At 54.6% G+C, this 17,563-nt stretch overlaps 1 protein-coding gene across 1 annotated transcript in view; it reads left to right on the top strand.

Moving 5' to 3' along the window:
- The window catches only part of XNDC1N (XRCC1 N-terminal domain containing 1, N-terminal like), a 38,808-nt gene that overhangs the window by 4,829 nt on the left and 16,416 nt on the right, over nucleotides 1–17,563 (top strand). Inside the window, exons 3-12 of the mRNA XM_047752049.1 lie at nucleotides 697–838; nucleotides 1,533–1,688; nucleotides 2,609–2,787; nucleotides 6,373–6,458; nucleotides 6,698–6,870; nucleotides 8,649–8,721; nucleotides 11,303–11,430; nucleotides 12,332–12,431; nucleotides 13,470–13,488; nucleotides 15,403–16,149. Of these exons, the coding sequence (XP_047608005.1) occupies nucleotides 697–838; nucleotides 1,533–1,688; nucleotides 2,609–2,787; nucleotides 6,373–6,458; nucleotides 6,698–6,870; nucleotides 8,649–8,721; nucleotides 11,303–11,430; nucleotides 12,332–12,431; nucleotides 13,470–13,488; nucleotides 15,403–16,149 (1,803 nt within the window). The remainder of the gene's footprint in view (nucleotides 1–696; nucleotides 839–1,532; nucleotides 1,689–2,608; nucleotides 2,788–6,372; nucleotides 6,459–6,697; nucleotides 6,871–8,648; nucleotides 8,722–11,302; nucleotides 11,431–12,331; nucleotides 12,432–13,469; nucleotides 13,489–15,402; nucleotides 16,150–17,563) is intronic.

Genomic DNA, 17,563 nt, shown 5'->3' with positions numbered 1-17,563 from the left:
CGTATCATTTGCATGGTGGGAGACTTAGCATCCACGGCCTCCAGACCCTAATGACAGCAATGCCTCCTTGTCGTGACAGTGATCAGAAACATCCCCACTCATTTCAGAAAGGCCCTTAGAGAGTCTTTAGGAAGTACTATGTCAGCTCCTATTCCTTTTTTCTTGTCTTTCGTCCTTTTAGGGCTGCACCCAGGCTAGGGGTCGAATCGGAGCTGTAGCCGCCGGCCTACACCACAGCCACAGCAATGCCAGATCCAAGCCGTGTCTGTGACCTACACCACAGCTCACAGCAACACCGGATCCTTAACCCACTGAGCGAGGCCAGGGATCGAACCCCCAACCTTCTGGTTCCTAGTCAGATTCGTTAACCAGTGAGCCATGACGGGAACTCCAAGAGTTCCCACTTTGGTTGGTTATTTGGTCTTATGGCCTTGGGTAAGTTGCTGAACCTAAGCTTCTGTTTGTGGGTCTGTTAACTAAGGAGCAAAAATAATAACTACCTGAAGTTGTTATGCGGATTAAACGAGGTAGTCAGGTAATGGAAGGACCATACATCCCTTGGCACATGATAGATGGACTCCTGTCTGGTGCCTTTTCTATCATGTTAGGATCCCGGGAGGGTCTAGAGCATAGGGCATCCTTTGTTCCCTCGGGCTCAGCGAGGGTCCCGACATTCTCCTCCTGTCTCTGACTTAGGATCCCAAATATCCGGTGGCGAACTTGCTGAACCCAGACAGTCAGAGGGGACCTTGGCTCAGCTGCCCTCGGGACAAGAGTGGACAACTGAAAGTGGAGCTTCAGCTAGAGAGGGCAGTGCCCATCGGCTACATTGACGTGGGTGAGTGAACCTCTCACGGGGCCGGGGAAGCGGAGAAAGGGTCCCCTCCAGGTGCTGAGCAGCCTGGTGTGAGGGGAGGTGCAGCCCTCGCCCTGGGGACACGTGCGTGGTTTGGGCGACCCTATGGATGCCACTCCTTGAAATACGCAGCCCAGCCCCCTGCTTTGCTCTGAGTGGTCTCGGGGAACCACTAGGACATTAGCATAATTATAAATGCCAACACACAGAACCTGCTTGTGCCTCTAAATGTCAGTGTCCGGAGGCTGCTGAGGGGTAAACGGTGCAGCCTCATCCAGGAAGGTCCAGAGGAGTTTCTAGGTTGAGAAAATTGGCCTTAGAACTCTCTGGAACAGAGAACTGACCCCGACTGGTCTCCCCTCTGCCAGGCAGGGAGATGTCAGGCTCCCTGGCTAGGATTTAAGAGTGACAGAGTTTTGCACTGCCCCAGAGCCAGAGGATAGGGAGTCCTTGGGTCCGGGGACAGTTTCTGGCCAGGGGCACATGGTGAAGCTTATCTAGTGGCTGTGGTCTCTTCCCGCTTCAGGTACTGGCTCACTGTGCTGCTCGAACTTTCTGGGTTTCCATCGGGCTCTGGAAAGGAGGGGTGTCTGCTTCCCACGGACCCCCTGTGAGCAGTCAGGGGAGCCCCTGTCATCCCCTCGCCCTCAACCTTCTCTCACCCTTTTGTCCCCAGGTAACTGTGGCTGTGCTTTCCTGCAGATTGATGTGGGTCGTTCGTCCTGGTCCCTGGACAGGCCTTTTGTCACCCTGCTCCCTGCAACCATGCTGATGTCCCTGGCTGACTCAAAGCAGGGGAAAAACCGCTCGGGGGTCCGCATGTTTAAAGATGGTGAGGAGGCCAGCGCAGAAGGGGGAAGGGGACTGCAGAAGAGGGTGGCTCTGAGAAGGAGGGACGCGGGACTGCGGGGCGGGAGGGGGAGAGTCGGGGGGGCCTGCGCAGGGCTGAGTCGGTTAAGGAGTGAGCAGCTGCGTGCCCGTTTCCCAGGCTGGGCACGCCTGGTGGCTGGGCATACTGACGAGAGGAGCTCTGAGCACATTTACCCAGCACGCGAATCGGCGAAGCTGGTCTAGAAGCCCGCGTGTGCCTAGGGTGGTTCTGTGTGTGTCCAGTGTGCGTCTAAGATGTCACTGCCGTCACGGCAGCCCCTGTGCTGGTTATGGTTACGCAGCGCACAGCGTGTCCCGAGTCCTGGAAGGGTTGGTCCGGGTGGAACTGGAGGTGTTGGTGATGCCGTGAAGGGGAGGGATACGGGCCGCGCTTGGGAGGCAAGGTGCCACTAGAGACTGCTGGGAGGTGCAGGTGACAAGGGCCTCTCGTGTCGTGTGAGTGACCGCGTAGCACGGGTGATGCCGTGAGGGCGGCCGGGGCTCCCGGGCCAGGAAGGGGCCTACCTGCAGCTCAGCTAATCCATCGGGCAAACTGTCACCCCAGACCCCAGCGCTCCAGACGCCCCCTCTTAAAATGAGACATCGATGAGGTCTCTGCCGAGGAAGGACGCTGCCTGGGAGCGTGTGGCACCGTGACAGAGGCCCAGGGGCAGGCAGGCAAGGCCCCGGGTCTGAGAGGGCTCTGCCTGGCCTCGTGGCCCTGGCGGTCCCCGAGTGCCCGGGCCTCCACGCCCTCTCCCCTGGCTCGGAGCCTCCCCTACGTGGCCCCGGCCCTGCTCTCCCTCCCCGGAGCGGCCTCCCTCCTCCCTCCAATTCCTGCGTTTCCTTCCCCCCTCATTTTCTTTGTCTTTTTTCCTTGAGACGACTTCTTGGCTCCGGCCTCAGGCGAGTCATGGGATCGACTTCGCCTGACCTGCTCCCAGCCCTTCACGCGTCACCAGTCCTTCGGCCTGGCCTTCCTGCGGGTGTGCTCCTCTCTGGACTCCTCGGGCGACCCTGCGGTGGGGCCCTCGGGCCCTGTGAACGCGGGGCCGAGCCAGGTATGTGGCCCGGCGGGGCAAAGACTTGCATGTTCCCACCCTGCTCAGCTTCGTGTGAGGATGCCACACACACACACACACACACACACACACACACACACGCACACTTTAAGTGGGCTTTGCTGCCCTTCTTACAGGCAGGCGTGAAGTCCTTTCCTCTCACCACGGAAGATTCAGGTGAGCGAGCCTGCAACACAGGGTACACAGAGTTAGGGTTAGGGTTCTGGAGCCCTGATGACATTCTTTTAGGATTCAAACTTAGCCTCATACCATATTTCTAGGTTCTTGGGGACGACAGCCTTCATCAGCCGTCTCCCTCCTGAAAAGCCCAGGACTCGCGTGCAGTCCCTCTGTCGTTGTCGTCCTCCGCCCCAGCTGCCTGGCCCGGCCGGCTCCATCTCGGCTCTGTGCTCCGCAGTCCCCTCTGTCCCCCTGCCTCTCTCCCTGGACAAGACCCACATCCTCCTAAGAGACGCGTACAGGCTTCTGGCTGCGGACAGGTGTACATAGGCAGCGGCTCCGTTGCCCTCCCCTTTTCTCAGGCCATTTTCCAGTTATTATTTCTTCCTCAGCCTATTCGATGCAGTCACACAAGGCTGGAGTCACAGAGTCCTAGGGGGGCAGAAGACTTAGAGGGCATCAAGTGCCAGCCGCCTCATTTTATATCTCAGACGGAGAAATGCGCACGTTATAATTCACACGGTGGGTCGGAGCAGAGCAGGGACCACAAGTGTGTCACCTGCCGTTACACTGCAATGCGTCCTCTGTGTGGCCTACATTTTGGAGATGCTTCAGACGCTTGACAGAGGCAGAGTCATGTTGATGCCCAGGCGTGCCCTGGACTGGAGTCACGCCTGTGGAGGTCACCAGGAAACAGGAGGGGCCGAGCTCGGGGAAGAAAGACTGCAGTTGGAGTGGCAGGAGGAGCCCGTGTTTTTGTCGCCTGGCCTCAGGACAGACCCAGAGCACGGACCAGGGAAGCCTGGCCTGAGGTGTGCCCTTCCGTGTGGGAAGAGCGGAAATGCCCCGGGACCCGGGAGAGCGGGGGGGTGCACCCCGCCAGGCTCCTGCCTTGTCTGTGGACTCAAGAGCTCTGCAGCCCCGGCTGCTCAATAAAGGGGACGCTTCGTGAGAGGAGGGACCTGGCGGTCTGGTTCCATAAGGCATTCCTGGCAGCTAGGACGGGGCTGGAACACAGGGGGCTTCCTCGCCTAAGCGTCCGTTATGTACACGACCTTGCAGAGGGAGGAGGCAGATACAGTCACCGTAACATTTAGGATTCAAACTGCAGTCCTTGGAGAGCAAAGCCAAAGCTGCCACTAAGAATTCCACCAGGACAGCAGACACGAAGCAGGATGTCCCAGGTGAACTAGGACATTTGGTCTCCTTAGTTATAGGCTAAATGAAGGCTGCCTAGACGTTTCCATTCTGGCCACGTCTAAATAACTGCGTCTGTAGGACCGTGGTGGGATGGAGCAGGAATGGAGCCAGCAGCTCCACCGCCGTAATGTCAGAAAGGCAGCGAACATCCAGAGCGGCGTGAAACACATTATAGGTACCTCGATGAAACCACAGGGAAAGGGGTCCTAGACGTTTCTACCAGGGAGGGTTCACACATGGAAACAAATTGATGGCCCTCAGTTTTACAATTTAAGATGTCTAAAATGCCACAGGCTTTTTTCTCACGTGTCATTCTAACGGTATCTTATAGCGAAAGCACAACAGAAGGGCTTGTAACCCTGCAAGATAAGGTCTTTTACCATCACCACTTTCCCAGTTAGGAAACAGAAGCACAGAGAAATGCAGTGGGTGTCCCAGGCCCCACCGCCAAACAGTCTTCGAGCGGATGTGAACCCAGGCCCCCTGATTGCACTTAGCCTGTACTTGGAAGCTCAGTTCCTAATGCTTAACCTCATCTATGGTTATGATTGAATATGCCATCTCTATATACCCCTCTGGGTACCCTTTCTAGTAGTATTCACTTGGAAATTTATTCATTCTGAATTTTTATTGTGAATTTATGAAATTCACACTAGGTAAAGAAAAGGCCTGGAAAATTAAAGTATTTCAAAATTAATGCTAGGTCCAAGATGAGATGGTAACAGCAATTAGAAAATTTTAAGGGAGTTTCCTTCGTGGCTCAGTGGTTATTGAACCCAACTAGAATCCATGAAGATGCAGGTTTGATCCCTGGCCTCGCTCAGTGGGTTAGGGATCTGGCGGTGCCGTGAGCTGTATTGTAGGTCATAGACTCGGCTCATATCCCGAGTTGCTGTGGCTGTGGTGTAGACCGGCAGCTGTAGCCCTGATTGGACCCCTAGCCTGGGAATTTCCATGTGCTGTGGGTGAGGCCCTAAAAAGCAAAAAAAAAAAAAAAAAGAAAGAAAGAAAGAAAGAAAAATTTTAAACAATGAATGTGAATAAAAATACTACTCCAATTTGCAGAATGAGGTCAAAATCACACTTTACCAGAATGACACCTCGAAAAGAATTTGTGATAGAAGACGCAGTGCTGAAAATCAATAGGAAAAACTTTAAATTTTTTAAATTCAAGGGAAAGAGGGAAACTTGGAAAAATAAAGAAAAAAGCCCCAGATGAATCAACACAGATAAACAGAGTTTTGACAAAGAATTAAGAAACTCTAACATACCACCTAAATAAAATCTATATAGAAATGATTATTGCTCATAGGCATGACTGGAGTTAGAAGCAGAGAGGTTTATAAAATGCCTATGATGGTTAGATATGGTGACTGATGCTAGAAAGAGACGCCATGGGAGTTCCCTGGTGGTCTAGGGGTTAGGATTTGGCACTTTCCCCCCTGTGGCCTGATTCAGTCCCTGGTCTGGGAACTGAGATCCCACATCAAGCCACTGCACGCCACAGCCAAAAAGGAGAACAAGACGAGGGGTATATATATACACATCTTTTTCTAGATGGCTGGAAGTTGTGGCCAAAATTGGTAGGTTTTTAGTGACAAGTGAGCAAAATCATTCACAAAATAAATCCTACTGGAATTTAAACAATCTTATAAAATGATATTAAGAGAAAAAGGACTAAAATGTCCCCAGAGAGTTCAAAATAGAACTATTTTCAAATATACAGAAATATGTATATATATATATATATGATTTGTTTCTCAGGTATACAGAGATGAGTGGGTTGAGTTTCGTACATACATGAATCAGTTTTTTTTTTAATCAATTTTATATATGTACAAACTTTAAAAATGGTGTGTGTGTGTGTATATACACACACTTTCCAAAATTTGCACATGACAGCGGTCCCATAGCCCTGTTTTTCCCAATAGCTTCTGTCCTTTTTCTCCTGGGCTCTTTTAGGATCATGACCAAGCCCTTAGCTTTGGGGAACTGAGTACACAAAAGTCACCGAATCACACATCTTAGAGCTGGAAGCGAGTGTGCATGTACAAGCCGAGGGGCCACGTACACATTCCAGCCGATACACTCACTCGTTACCGAAGCCGGAGTCCTCGGTTTCGGGCGTACCCATGGCACTAGATGGCAGTGTCGCCTGGTGGTGAATTCAGGGCTGGGTTTCCAGTTCTCCATCTTCTCTCGCAGGGCTCTTCCGATGCGCAGGAGCCTGGTCCCAGCCCCTGGCTGGCTAATCCTTCCATCCGGAGGACGTTCTTCCCAGATCCTCAAACGTACGTAGCTGCCAGCGTGGAGGCCTCCCGGCCACTGCTCGGTTCCTTCCCCTGGAAGAGAAAGGCTGCGAGGCACCGGCACGCACGCCCTGCCTGGGTTCTCGGCTAATCACAGACGCTAGGCCTTAAGCCCGTCTGCGGACCAAGCCACCGTCCCTGGTTAGTCAGGTGCTGCCGCCCCGGGTGCGCAGAATGGAGTCTGTTCTGAATGAAGCAGAGACCTCTCTGTTGCCCTGCAGGAGCACCAGGGAGATTTCGGAGCTCAGGAGCATCCTACAGCAGCTGCAGCCGGGGACGCTGGGCCGTTCCGCCTGCATGGTGCTTTCTGCTGCCCGCAAGGCACCTCCAGCCCGTGTGGCAGACCCACACACCCGCCAAGAAGAACCAGGTCCCAGGCATCGAGGCAGTGCAGGTGAGGCCCCATACCCTTCCTTTGGCTGCTTACGCGCCCCAGCACCCTCCCTCCTCCTCGAATCCGTTCTTGCTGGATAAGGATGGCTCGCAGAGGGACCACGTGGGAGGAAAGACGCCTGTCGGGGTCTTGGTACTAGAAGGAACACCAACTCGTGTGCAGTCATTGAAAGAGCACTGGCCCAGGAGCCAAGAGTCCTTATCTCTGGGCCTCCAGTCCCTCATCTTCAAAGTTAAGGAAGGAAACCGGATAGTATTTAGCCCTCTGGCCGTATTAATGTTCTGTGATCATCTCAGAAGGACAGTGAAGTCAGGATGGCGGTGCATGGAGCTTATTAGAGAAACGGAGGCATAGTGTGGTCTCACCACAGAGGAAAAAAGGAGGAACCATTTCATTTGTTTTGTTTGTTTTGTCTTTTTGTCTTTTTAGAGCCACCCCCGTGGCAAGTGGAGGTTCCCAGGCTAGGGGTCGAATCAGAGCTACAGCTGCCAGCCCACGCCACAGCCACAGCAACGCCAGATCCTTCACCCACTGATCAAGGCCAGGGATCGAACCTGCATCCTCACGATGCTAGTCAGATTCATTTCCACTGAGCCACAGCAGGAACTCCGAAGAACTGAACAATTTAGTAAAATCAGGCATGTATTAGTTCATTTCAGAAACAGGTTATTATTCTATAACAAATTGCCCCCAAATTGAGTGGCTTAAAACAGTATTGTCGCACCGTTTCTCATGATTAGCAATCCAGGTGTGACTTAACCGGGTCCTCTGGCTCTGGATCTGTCGCAGGCTGCTGTCATCGCAAGGCTCAGCAGGGAAGGGTCCGCTCCCTCGCTCACTCCCATGCTTGTTGGTAGGATTCAGGAACCTAATCACAGAAGTGCCATCCCACCACTTTTGCCGTGTTCTGTTCATAAGAAACAAATGACTAAGTCCTGCCCACACTCAAGGGGAGGCATGAATAGCAGGAGCTAGAAACCGATGGGAGGCATTTCAGAAGCTACTTTCCGCATAAGGAAAGGTGTATGTTATCGTTTTAAAAGATGGAGAGGGAGTTCCCATCGTGGTTCAGCAGACACGAATCTGACTAGCCTCCATGAGGACGCAGGTTCGATCCCTGGCCTCTGTCAGTGGGTTAAGGATCTGGCGTTGCTGTGGCTGTGGTGTAGGCCAGCGGCTCCAGCTCCAATTCGACCCCTAGCCTAGGAACCTCCATATACCGCTGGTGCAGCCCTAAAAAGACAAATAAATAAATAAAAGATGGAGAATGAGGCAGGAACTAACCTTTTTGGGGGGTACCACACAGGCTGGGTGCTGGCGTTGTGAAAGCTCTTTGAAATACACTCAGCAAATCCCGCTGTACGTAGTGCTTCCTAAGTTCTGAATGGCTGGTAGATGGTTGTTGCTGGATTTGTTACTGTTCATTTGGCAAATATTAACTGCACATCTCTGTGTGAGGCTCTAGGCGAGGTGTCAGAAACAGCACAGTAAGTAAAATAGCAATGCCCCCACCCTGAGGGGGACATAGGTGTCCATGTCACACAGGGAATCTAAAACTTAAACCTGCGACAAGTGCTTCAAAGGCAAAGCATAATAGGGGGACCAGGTATAGAGGAAAGAATCCTGCCTCGGAGGACTTAGCACGTCCTCCGAGACTTACAGCAGGAGAGAGAATTCACCCCGGGGAGGAGGACAGAAAGAGTAGTCCTAAAAGAAGGAGCATCACGTGTGAAGCCGCTTTTGTCATGAGCGGGATTTAATGAGCATCTCTAACACAGAGTCCAGACCGGAGGAGCAAAACTCAGGGAATGACGCGGGCAGGACGAAGAGGCGCAAAGTGCAGGCCCGCAGGTAAGTGGGTCAGCCTGGAAGACCCAGGTCCCCTCCCCCCCACCGTCCTTCTGCACCTGTCCTTGCCCCACTCGTGTTTCAAGCCAGAGAGCCCCTGGTGTCTGGGTCTTGGTCTCCTGGCCTGGGCCGGGAAGGTAGCAGAGCAAAGAGGTCCTTGCTCACGTGGTGCCGGGCTTGGAGCTAAGCAACAGGGCAACCCTGCAGCGAACCAGAATCTGAAGACGAGTTCACTGTACCTCAGGGACTTTGCTCAATTTTAAATTGTCTTCTGCTTCAAAGGACACCATCAAGAAAATCCAAAGACAACCCACAGAATATGGGAGAAAATATTTGCATATCATATACTCAATAAGGGGCTTGTATGTAGAGCTCACAACTCAATACAACTCAACAATTAAAAGACTGGAGTTCCCTGGTGGCTCAGTGGGTTGGGATCCATCGTTGTCCCTGCTGTGGCTCTGGTTGCTGCTGTGGCTCGGGTTTGATCCCTAGTCCACAAATTTCCACGTGCTGCATACATAGCCAGAACATAAAAGACTTTGTTTTGGGGTTTTGCTAGGGTTTTGTCTTTTTAGGGCCACACCCACAGCATATGTACGTTTCTAGGCTGGGGGTCATATCTGTGCTACAGCTGCTGGCCTACACCACAGCCACTCCAGATCGGAGCTGCGTCTGCAGCCTACACCACAGCTCAGGGCAACACCAGATCCTTAACCCACTGAGCAAGGCCAGGGATCAAACCTGTGTCCTCATGGATACTAGTTGGGTTCTTAACCCCCTGAGCCATAATGGGGATTTCCGAGATAACTTAGTTTTTTTTGTTTTTGTTTTTGTTTTTTTGCTTTTTAGAGCCGCATCTGCAGCATATGGAGGTTCCTAGGCTAGGGGTCTAATCGGAGCTACAGCTGCCGGCCACAGCCACAGCAATGCAGGATCCAAGCCATGTCTGCAATGTACACCACAGCTCATGGCAACAGTGGATCCTTAACCCACTGATCAAGGCCAGGGACTGAACCTGCAACCTCATGGTTCCTCATTGGATTCATTCCCACTGCGCCATGACAGGAACTCCAACTTAGTTTTTTTTTTCATGGACAAGAGCTAAGTAGACTTTTTCCAAAGAAGATATACAAATGGCCAATAAGCGCTTGAAAAGATGCTCCGCATCATTACCCATCAGAGAAATGCAAGTCAAAAGCGCAGCGCTCACATCCACTGAACGGCTGTAATCGAAGACAGTAACGAGTGTCAGAGATTCGAAAAATTGGAACTCACGTACACTGCTGCTGAGCATGTAAAATGGCTCAGCCATCACAGGGAACAGTTTGGCTCTTCCTCAAAAAGCTAAACGTAGAGTTTCCATATAACCCAGCAATTCCACTCCTAGGAATATACCCCAAAGAACTGCTAACAGATCGTCACACAAAAATGTAGTGACAAATGCTCATAGCAACACGATTTGTAACAGCCAAAAAAAGTAGAAACAACCCAAATGTCCATCAGCTGATAAATGCGGTGTTTATCTGTGGTGGAATATTATTCAGCCATGAAAATGGAGGGAAATACTGATGGTATAATATGGGTGAACCTTAAAGATATGCTAAGTGGAAGAAGTCAGTCACGAAAGACCACATATTATGTGCTTCCAGAATAGACAAATCTACAGAGACAGGAAGTAGAGAGTGGCTGCCAGAATATGTGGGAAGACAGGAGTGAGGGACCAGTGGGTGCTGGGGCTTTGGGGGATAATAAAAACGTTTCAGAATTGGATTACACAGCCTTGCAAATATCCTAAAACCACTGAATTATCTATGTTAAAAGGATGAGCTTTGTAGTTCCCGCTGTGGTGCAGCAGGTTAGGAATTCGACTGGAGTGGCTCAGGTCACTGCAGAGGTTCAGGATCAATCCCTGGCCTCACTTACTGGGTTAAAAGATCCAGCATTGCCGCAGCTGCAGCACAGGTCACAGCGGCAGCTCAGAATCAGTCCCTGGCCCGGGAGTTTTCATCTGGCACAGGTGCAGCCATTAAAAACATAAATAAAAAATCAAAACATTAAAAAAGATGGCTTTTACAGGATAAGCATTACATCTCCATTTAAAACATAATTAAAGAGTTCTCATTGTGGTGCAGCGGGTTAAGGATCCAGTGTCGTCTCTCTGACGTCATGGGTTCAATCCCTGGCCCAGCACAGTAAGTTACGGATCTGGCATTGCTGCAGCTGTGGTGCAGGTCGCAGCTGTGGCTCGGATTTGATCCCTGGCCTAGGAACTTCCGTATGGTGTGGGTGCGGCCATAAGCAATAGAAAAATGTAAAAAAACATGAAAGGGGTTTGCTGTGTAGCAGAAATTGGCACAACACTGAAAATCAACTCTCATTTTTTAAAAGTGAAGCCAGTGACAGAAGCTCTGTTCTCCGATGTTCGAAGATGCCCTCAAGTCTGCCAGCACGAGAGCAAACCCGGGCCGCAGCCCAGGGCTCTAGCTCCACATCAAGCAGTTGACATCCTTTTGCCCCTGCCTGGAGCCCCTTCAGCCTTGAGGGCCTCTCGCGAACAGATGGTCTTGATTCTTGCTCACAGGCCTGTGTCCAGCTCGAACCCTCAGGCACAGCGGAAGGAGCCAGCAAAGGCAGGCCGGAGAGAACGCCGTCCACCCCGGGCCCGAAGCAGCGGTGCCCAGGAGAGGGGACAGTGCCCCATTTGCACAGGCAGGTGGCTCGGGCACAGGAGTTGTTAGGGGAGCACGAGGCATCCCCAGAGGGAGGGCCAGGGGACCTGGGACTGCTGCCCGGGGGCACCTGGCCTCTGGCACCCGCAGGTATGTACGAGGCCAGGCTGAGCATCGGCTCACATTGTGTTGGCCAAGCCGAGGAAGGGACCTGGGCCCTGTCCTCGGGAGAAGCATGAAACAAAGCAAAACGAAACACTAACAGAGAGGGCCTAGCGTTCTGCCTCCTCTCTCAGCCTCTGTTCACGTGGAACTTACTTGCCAGGGCTTCTCTGAGCTCAGGTCGTCTCTCCCAGCTGAGCCCCCGGGGCATTCTCTCAGTCCCTTGGGCTCAGCCTGCCTCACATTCTGCTTTGTGTCACCGTTATTTGTGGTCATAGCTTGTCTTTCTCCCCGGACGCCACACCCCATGAGGACAGGCCTGGGCGTGGGTCCCCGGGCTCTGAGCACAGCGTCAGGCCCTTAGGAAACACTCCGTAAATGTTTGGTGGATTCACGGCTGGATAGTGTCTCTCAGGTGTAAAATACTCAACCCGGAGTTGCTGTTGTGGCTCAGTGGATTAAGAACCTGACGTTGTCTCTGTGAGGATGTGGGTTCGATCCTTGGCCTTGCTCAGCAGGGGCATAGATCCGGTGTGGCTGTGGCTGTGGTGTAGGCCGGCAGCTGCAGCTCCAGTTCGACCCCTGGCCCGGGAACTTCCATATGCTGCAGGTGCGGCCCTAAAAAGAAAAAGAATAGCAGTGAAATATTCAACCCCAGTAAATTTCCTGCCGAAACAACTGCATTTTGACAGCCGGGGTTGCCGCCAGGCTGCTGGGGGTGGCCTCTGGCCTGGGGACAGGCCCAGCTGTGCTCACCTCCTTCTCTCTGCCCCCCACAGGCTCCTTCAGCCTGGAGGTGCTCCCCCAGCACGCCGCCACTTGTGGGGAGACCGCCTCTCCCTCGTCGTCACCGTCTGCCTCACCAGCGGAACTCTGGGTGTCCCCAGAGAGCTCCCCACCCCGGCCCTGGATCCAGTGCCCTATCTGCCAGTTGCCATTCCCAGCGGGAGAGATAGAAGAGCATGCCAGCGTGTGTGGGGAGGCCCCTCAGGCATGAGGTGGTGGCCCCTGCTGCCTTCTGTGACAAACTGGGGCGCGGGTCTCTTGACAGCCGAGCAGGGCCGAGAGGGCCAGGCCGCCCTCCGTCCTCCCTCCGCACATTCCCTCTGGACTCGGCCTGAGGCACCTCCGGGCCCAGCCTGCTCCCTACTCCTGGTTGTCAAGGTTTCTATCACCATGGCGCCCTGCTCTCCCAAGGACGGCTCCATCTGTTTCTCCTTTGCAACTTCTAGGGTGGAAGTGGTGATCTCTCTAGGGCTTTGGGGCCCTGCAGAACATCTGCCCCCCAGTGAGTGGTGTGCATTCTTGTGCCCATTTCTTTGAGAGGAAAACTGAGGCCCGGGGAAAAGAAAAGCACCACTTGACAGATACGATCCTGCTGTGTCCTGCAAAGGCAAGAGTGCTTTTGTGCATGAGACAGACGGACCTCCAGCATCCTGTGAACTCTCAGCATCCTCTGAGGGTTCCTTCCGGAATCATCAGGTAACCGCGTTGCTGTGTGACTCTAAGCAGGTTATTTATTGTGGGCCCAGAATTAACCCTCGGTCACGGAGAAGAGAAACCTACCCCCCGCGCGCCGGCTTTTACGGGGCTCGGCTGGGCTAATGCCTGAGGAGTGGACCTCGGCCTGGCCGTGGTCCCGTAGGCAGATCCCAGTCCCCGTCAGGACAGAGACAGCTGGACCAGAGGCTCTCTGAGGTCCCTTCCACCTGTGTTGTTCAAACTGTTCCCACCTTCTCTGAGCAACTGTGTCCTCCCGTTTCCCAGGAGATTTCATTGGCGGCACTACCACCAGGTCCCCTGGTCTCCGGGGAACAGGACAGAGGGGGAGCAGCTGGTCCTGGCAAAGGGAGGGCCCTGGGCGGGGTTTCAAAGGGGCAGGAAAGAGACAGCCGGGCACAGTCTGCAGACAGCCAGCCAGTGCGCCAGCCTGCCAGCCTGCCAGGAAGGTGGGTGCAGCATGGACCCCCTCATGGTAAGAGGCCTCCCCTGCCTTCACCCACCTGGCCCCATTTCTGGCCAGGATTAAAACAACAGATTGACCCAGAGGGGCCGGCAGGGCCATCCTGGCTGCTCTGTGGGCGGTGGACCTCACCACACAAGTGGGACAGGAGCCCTTGGCGGCCTGAGCCTGGGCCAGGAAGAGGAGAGCAGTGAGGATGGGCTGGGCCTGGAGGGAGAGGGACAGGGCAGCGCCAGCGGGGAGAGGTGCCACCCAGAGAGGAGAGGGCAGAGTGGGGGGAGGGAGGAGCCTGCTGGGGTCCTCTAGGAGGCCCGATTGGAACTGAGTTCAAAGACCCTCCTGTGGGGATGTGTCTGCATCTGTCCTTGGGAGGCTCAGGGGCCAACAGGGACGAGGGCTGGGGAAGGGCGTCGCCAAGGTGGGACTGGCCCTGCAGAGACCTGAGTGGCTGCGTGGGGGTCAGGCTGCCACCACAGGCCTGTCCCGCTCCAACCTCCCCCTCAGGCTGCCCACATGTGGCCCCACTGTCTGGGTTCCCGTGAGGATGGGAACTGTGCTGAGGGAGGGGCCCCTGGTCAGATCCAGTCCTGGCACTTTCCTAACCTGAGAGTCCACGCAATAAATTGATGACCAAGAAAAGATGTGTAATCTTCCATCTTCAAATCCCTAGAGATGTGGCGATTTTGTGCTGCCGACTTTTAAGAGGAAGTGGCCATCGACTAAAGAAGGCAGGGCATAGAGCTAGAAGCCAGAAAAGGGTCCCCCGCAGAGCCACCCTGCCCTGCCAACACCTTGACTTTAGCCCAACCATACAACTTCTCAACTCTGGCGTCTGGAGCGCTGAGAGAGTACATTCATGCGGCTTTAAGCCACTGCTTTTTTTTTTTTTTTTTTTTTAATGTATTCTCAACCAAGACCAATGTTCTAAATATAATCATTAGCATTTCATACTAGTAAGTAGGCTATTATTTGCTAACAGCCTAACAGTAGAAGCTATTACAGTATGAAAGGTTATTTCCAAAATGACCAATTCCTAGAAAATACGGAAATGTATTCCCTATACAGATACGATGGCGGTTACATATACATTCTGCGTGATGTGGAATTTAATTTCAGAGTGAAATAGGAAGTTCCCATAGTGGCTCAGTGGTTAACGAACCTGACTAGGATCTATGAGGACTCAGGTTCGATCCCTGGCCTCGCTCAGTGGGTTAAGGATCCGGCGTTGCTGTGAACTATGGTGTGGGTTGCAGATGCAGTTCAGATCTGGCATTGCTGTGGCTGTGATGTAGCCCGGCAGCTACAGTTCCAATTCGGCCCCTAGCCTGGGAACCTCCCTATGCCGCAGGTGCGGCCCTAAAACAGCAAAAGACAAAAAAAAACCACAACAAAACAAAAAAAGACGGCGTGAAAGTGGTAGCATCGTCATTTTCCATCTTTTAAGAGAGAAACTATTTACTTAAATTACTATAGCCCACATTGGGGAGGTTTGGGAGAGCTAGACGTTCCAGAAATCCAAAAGCTGTTCTATCACTAATCGTTCTATTTGAGTTGAGAAGTAGCAGAGAAGGGGACACCAGCTCCTCAGCCAGTCAGCCTGGGTGCCCGTCCCGCCCTAGGGGCTGAGCTTGTCTGCACCTGAGTTTCCTCTCCTGGTAAAGGGGGAATGAGATCTCCTACCTCACAGGGTTAGAGAAATGCCTGAGTTACATACTGAGAAAGCATTTAGAAAACTACCTCTGCTCAAGCACTGCATAAGCAAAAACGAGAAAGGGAAGCCTGAGTATGTTTCTGGGGTGAGAAGAACCGTGGTGGCTGGGTGCGCAGGGTGACAGGTGGGAGGGAAGGTGAGGGAGGCCCAGAGGGGAGGAGGCTGGAGCCCCAGAGCCCCACCCCCTCTGCTTCCTCATCCAGCCTCCGCCTAACTGGCCCGAGATTGTGAACAGAAAGCTCCAGTTCCCACCTCCACTGCTGGGTGCCATCCAGGAGGGGCGGCTGGGCCTGGTGCAGCAGCTGCTGGAGTCGGGGGCAGAGGCCCCGGGGGGCGGGCCAGGCGGGCCCCCGTGGAACGTGGAGGAGGCCGAGGACCGCTCCTGGAGGGAGGCCCTCAATCTGGCCATCCGCCTGGGCCACGAGGCCATCACCGACGTGCTGTTGGCCAATGTCAAGTTCGACTTCCGGCAGATCCACGAGGCCCTGCTCGTGGCGGTGGACACGAACCAGCCGGCCGTGGTGCGCCGCCTGCTGGCCCGGCTGGAACGCGAGAAGGGCCGCAAGGTGGACACCAGGTCTTTCTCGCTGGCGTTCTTTGACTCCTCGATCGATGGCTCCCGCTTCGCCCCGGGGGTCACCCCGCTCACCCTGGCCTGCCAGAAGGACCTGTATGAGATCGCACAGCTGCTCATGGACCAGGGCCACACCATCGCCCGGCCCCACCCGGTCTCCTGTGCCTGCCTCGAGTGCAGCAACGCCCGCCGCTACGACCTCCTCAAGTTCTCCCTGTCGCGTATCAACACCTACCGCGGCATCGCCAGCCGCGCCCACCTCTCACTGGCCAGCGAGGATGCCCTGCTGGCCGCCTTCCAGCTCAGCCGCGAGCTCAGGTGCCTTGCCCGCAAGGAGCCCGAGTTTAAGGTTGGTTTGTCCTCCTTCCCCCGGCCCTCAGTGCCCCTCATCTGCCCTTCCGCCGGGGCTCAGTCGTGCCTGTGGCCAGTGTTCTGGGGAGTGGGAACCAACAGACGGATGTTCTCAGGACGCCTCCATCGTGCTGCAGATGCAGAGCCGCCCCCCGAGGGCCTCTTGTCCTCATGGCAGAGAGCTGTCATTCGAGGCACACCTGGTCTCATGGGGGCGATCAGACCCCACATTTAGGGGGTCCTGGATCTGTTGGAGGGAGAAGCGAACAGACAGACCAGGGATGACAGTCCCCAGGACCCGTCCTTTCTGAATACCTATTGCTCAGCCCCCCCACCCAGAGCATCATGTGTGGGGACCTCGAGCTTGTGATCACAACAGGGAAAGGTCAGAGGGAGGCGGACAAGACTCCAGAGGAGGCTCAGCTTCATTCAGTGCCTCCACGGATGGTGCTACAGGGCTTCTCGGGACTAGAAAAGAGGTGGGGAAGCTACAGCTGTCGTGGGCAGGGCAGCCTCCTTGGGAGAAGCGGGATCAGTCTTGGCTCCACGGCCAGGTGGTTTAACCTTAGGTGAGGAGGAGCAGGGAGGACGTTTGAGGCAGTTAAGGTGCCATCCAAGCAAAGACTCTCAGCTCACAAACGCTGACACGGGCCAGGTGCAGGAGCCCTGGGCACAGAGGACGCGTGCAGGGGAGCCAGGGGGCTGGGGGCAGGGACTGCTCAGGGGCCTTGAATCTACCAGCCCAGTTCCAGCCGCCCCTCATCCACTGACATCCCCTCTGTGCCAGGCAGACGCAGTCTATGTGCTCAAGGTCACCACCCGCTGGGGGGACGGGCGGGGATATTAAAACACAGGCCGCGGGCAGCGTGCCGTGTGTGCCAGGCCAGCGGGAAAGGATGGAGTCGTGAGAGGAGCCCCTGCTTCGCAGGGAGCAGGAAGAGCCTCCCTCCCACAGGACTCTCCCCCGCCCTCCCAGCATCCCCCTTGAGCAAGGCGGCGAGGGGCTGAGGCTTGGAGAGGGCAAGTCCCCTACCTGGCCCCACCTGAGGGACCAAGCCAGGCCTCAGACCCGCCTCCCGAAGCCCTAGCCTGGACTCTCTCCGGGGTGAGGGCCCCAAGTCAGACTCAAGCCAGGGTGGCTAAAGAGGAGGCAAGAATTGCCCCCTCGTGTCTGTAGTTCCTGTGGCCTCCATCACGGGCTCTCATCCAAGACAGGGGCTCGGCGGGGTCTGTTCGGTGGCATGAAGAGTAGGAGCAGGGGTGCGACAGCAAAAGGGAGAGGCGATGGTGACAGAGGGTCAGTGATGCGGCAGAGGCAGCACCAGAGAAGCCAAGGGGCACACGGGAGGTGCCCCGTTCCAGCCGGGCCGACGGGAGGGGTGGCAAAGAGGAGAGGAACCAGTGGCCCCAGC

The sequence above is a fragment of the Phacochoerus africanus genome, chromosome 11 (assembly GCF_016906955.1).
Source record: "Phacochoerus africanus isolate WHEZ1 chromosome 11, ROS_Pafr_v1, whole genome shotgun sequence".
Taxonomy (NCBI): domain Eukaryota; kingdom Metazoa; phylum Chordata; class Mammalia; order Artiodactyla; family Suidae; genus Phacochoerus; species Phacochoerus africanus.
Note: the sequence above shows the minus strand (reverse complement) of the source record. Positions and strands in the feature narration are given on the sequence as shown.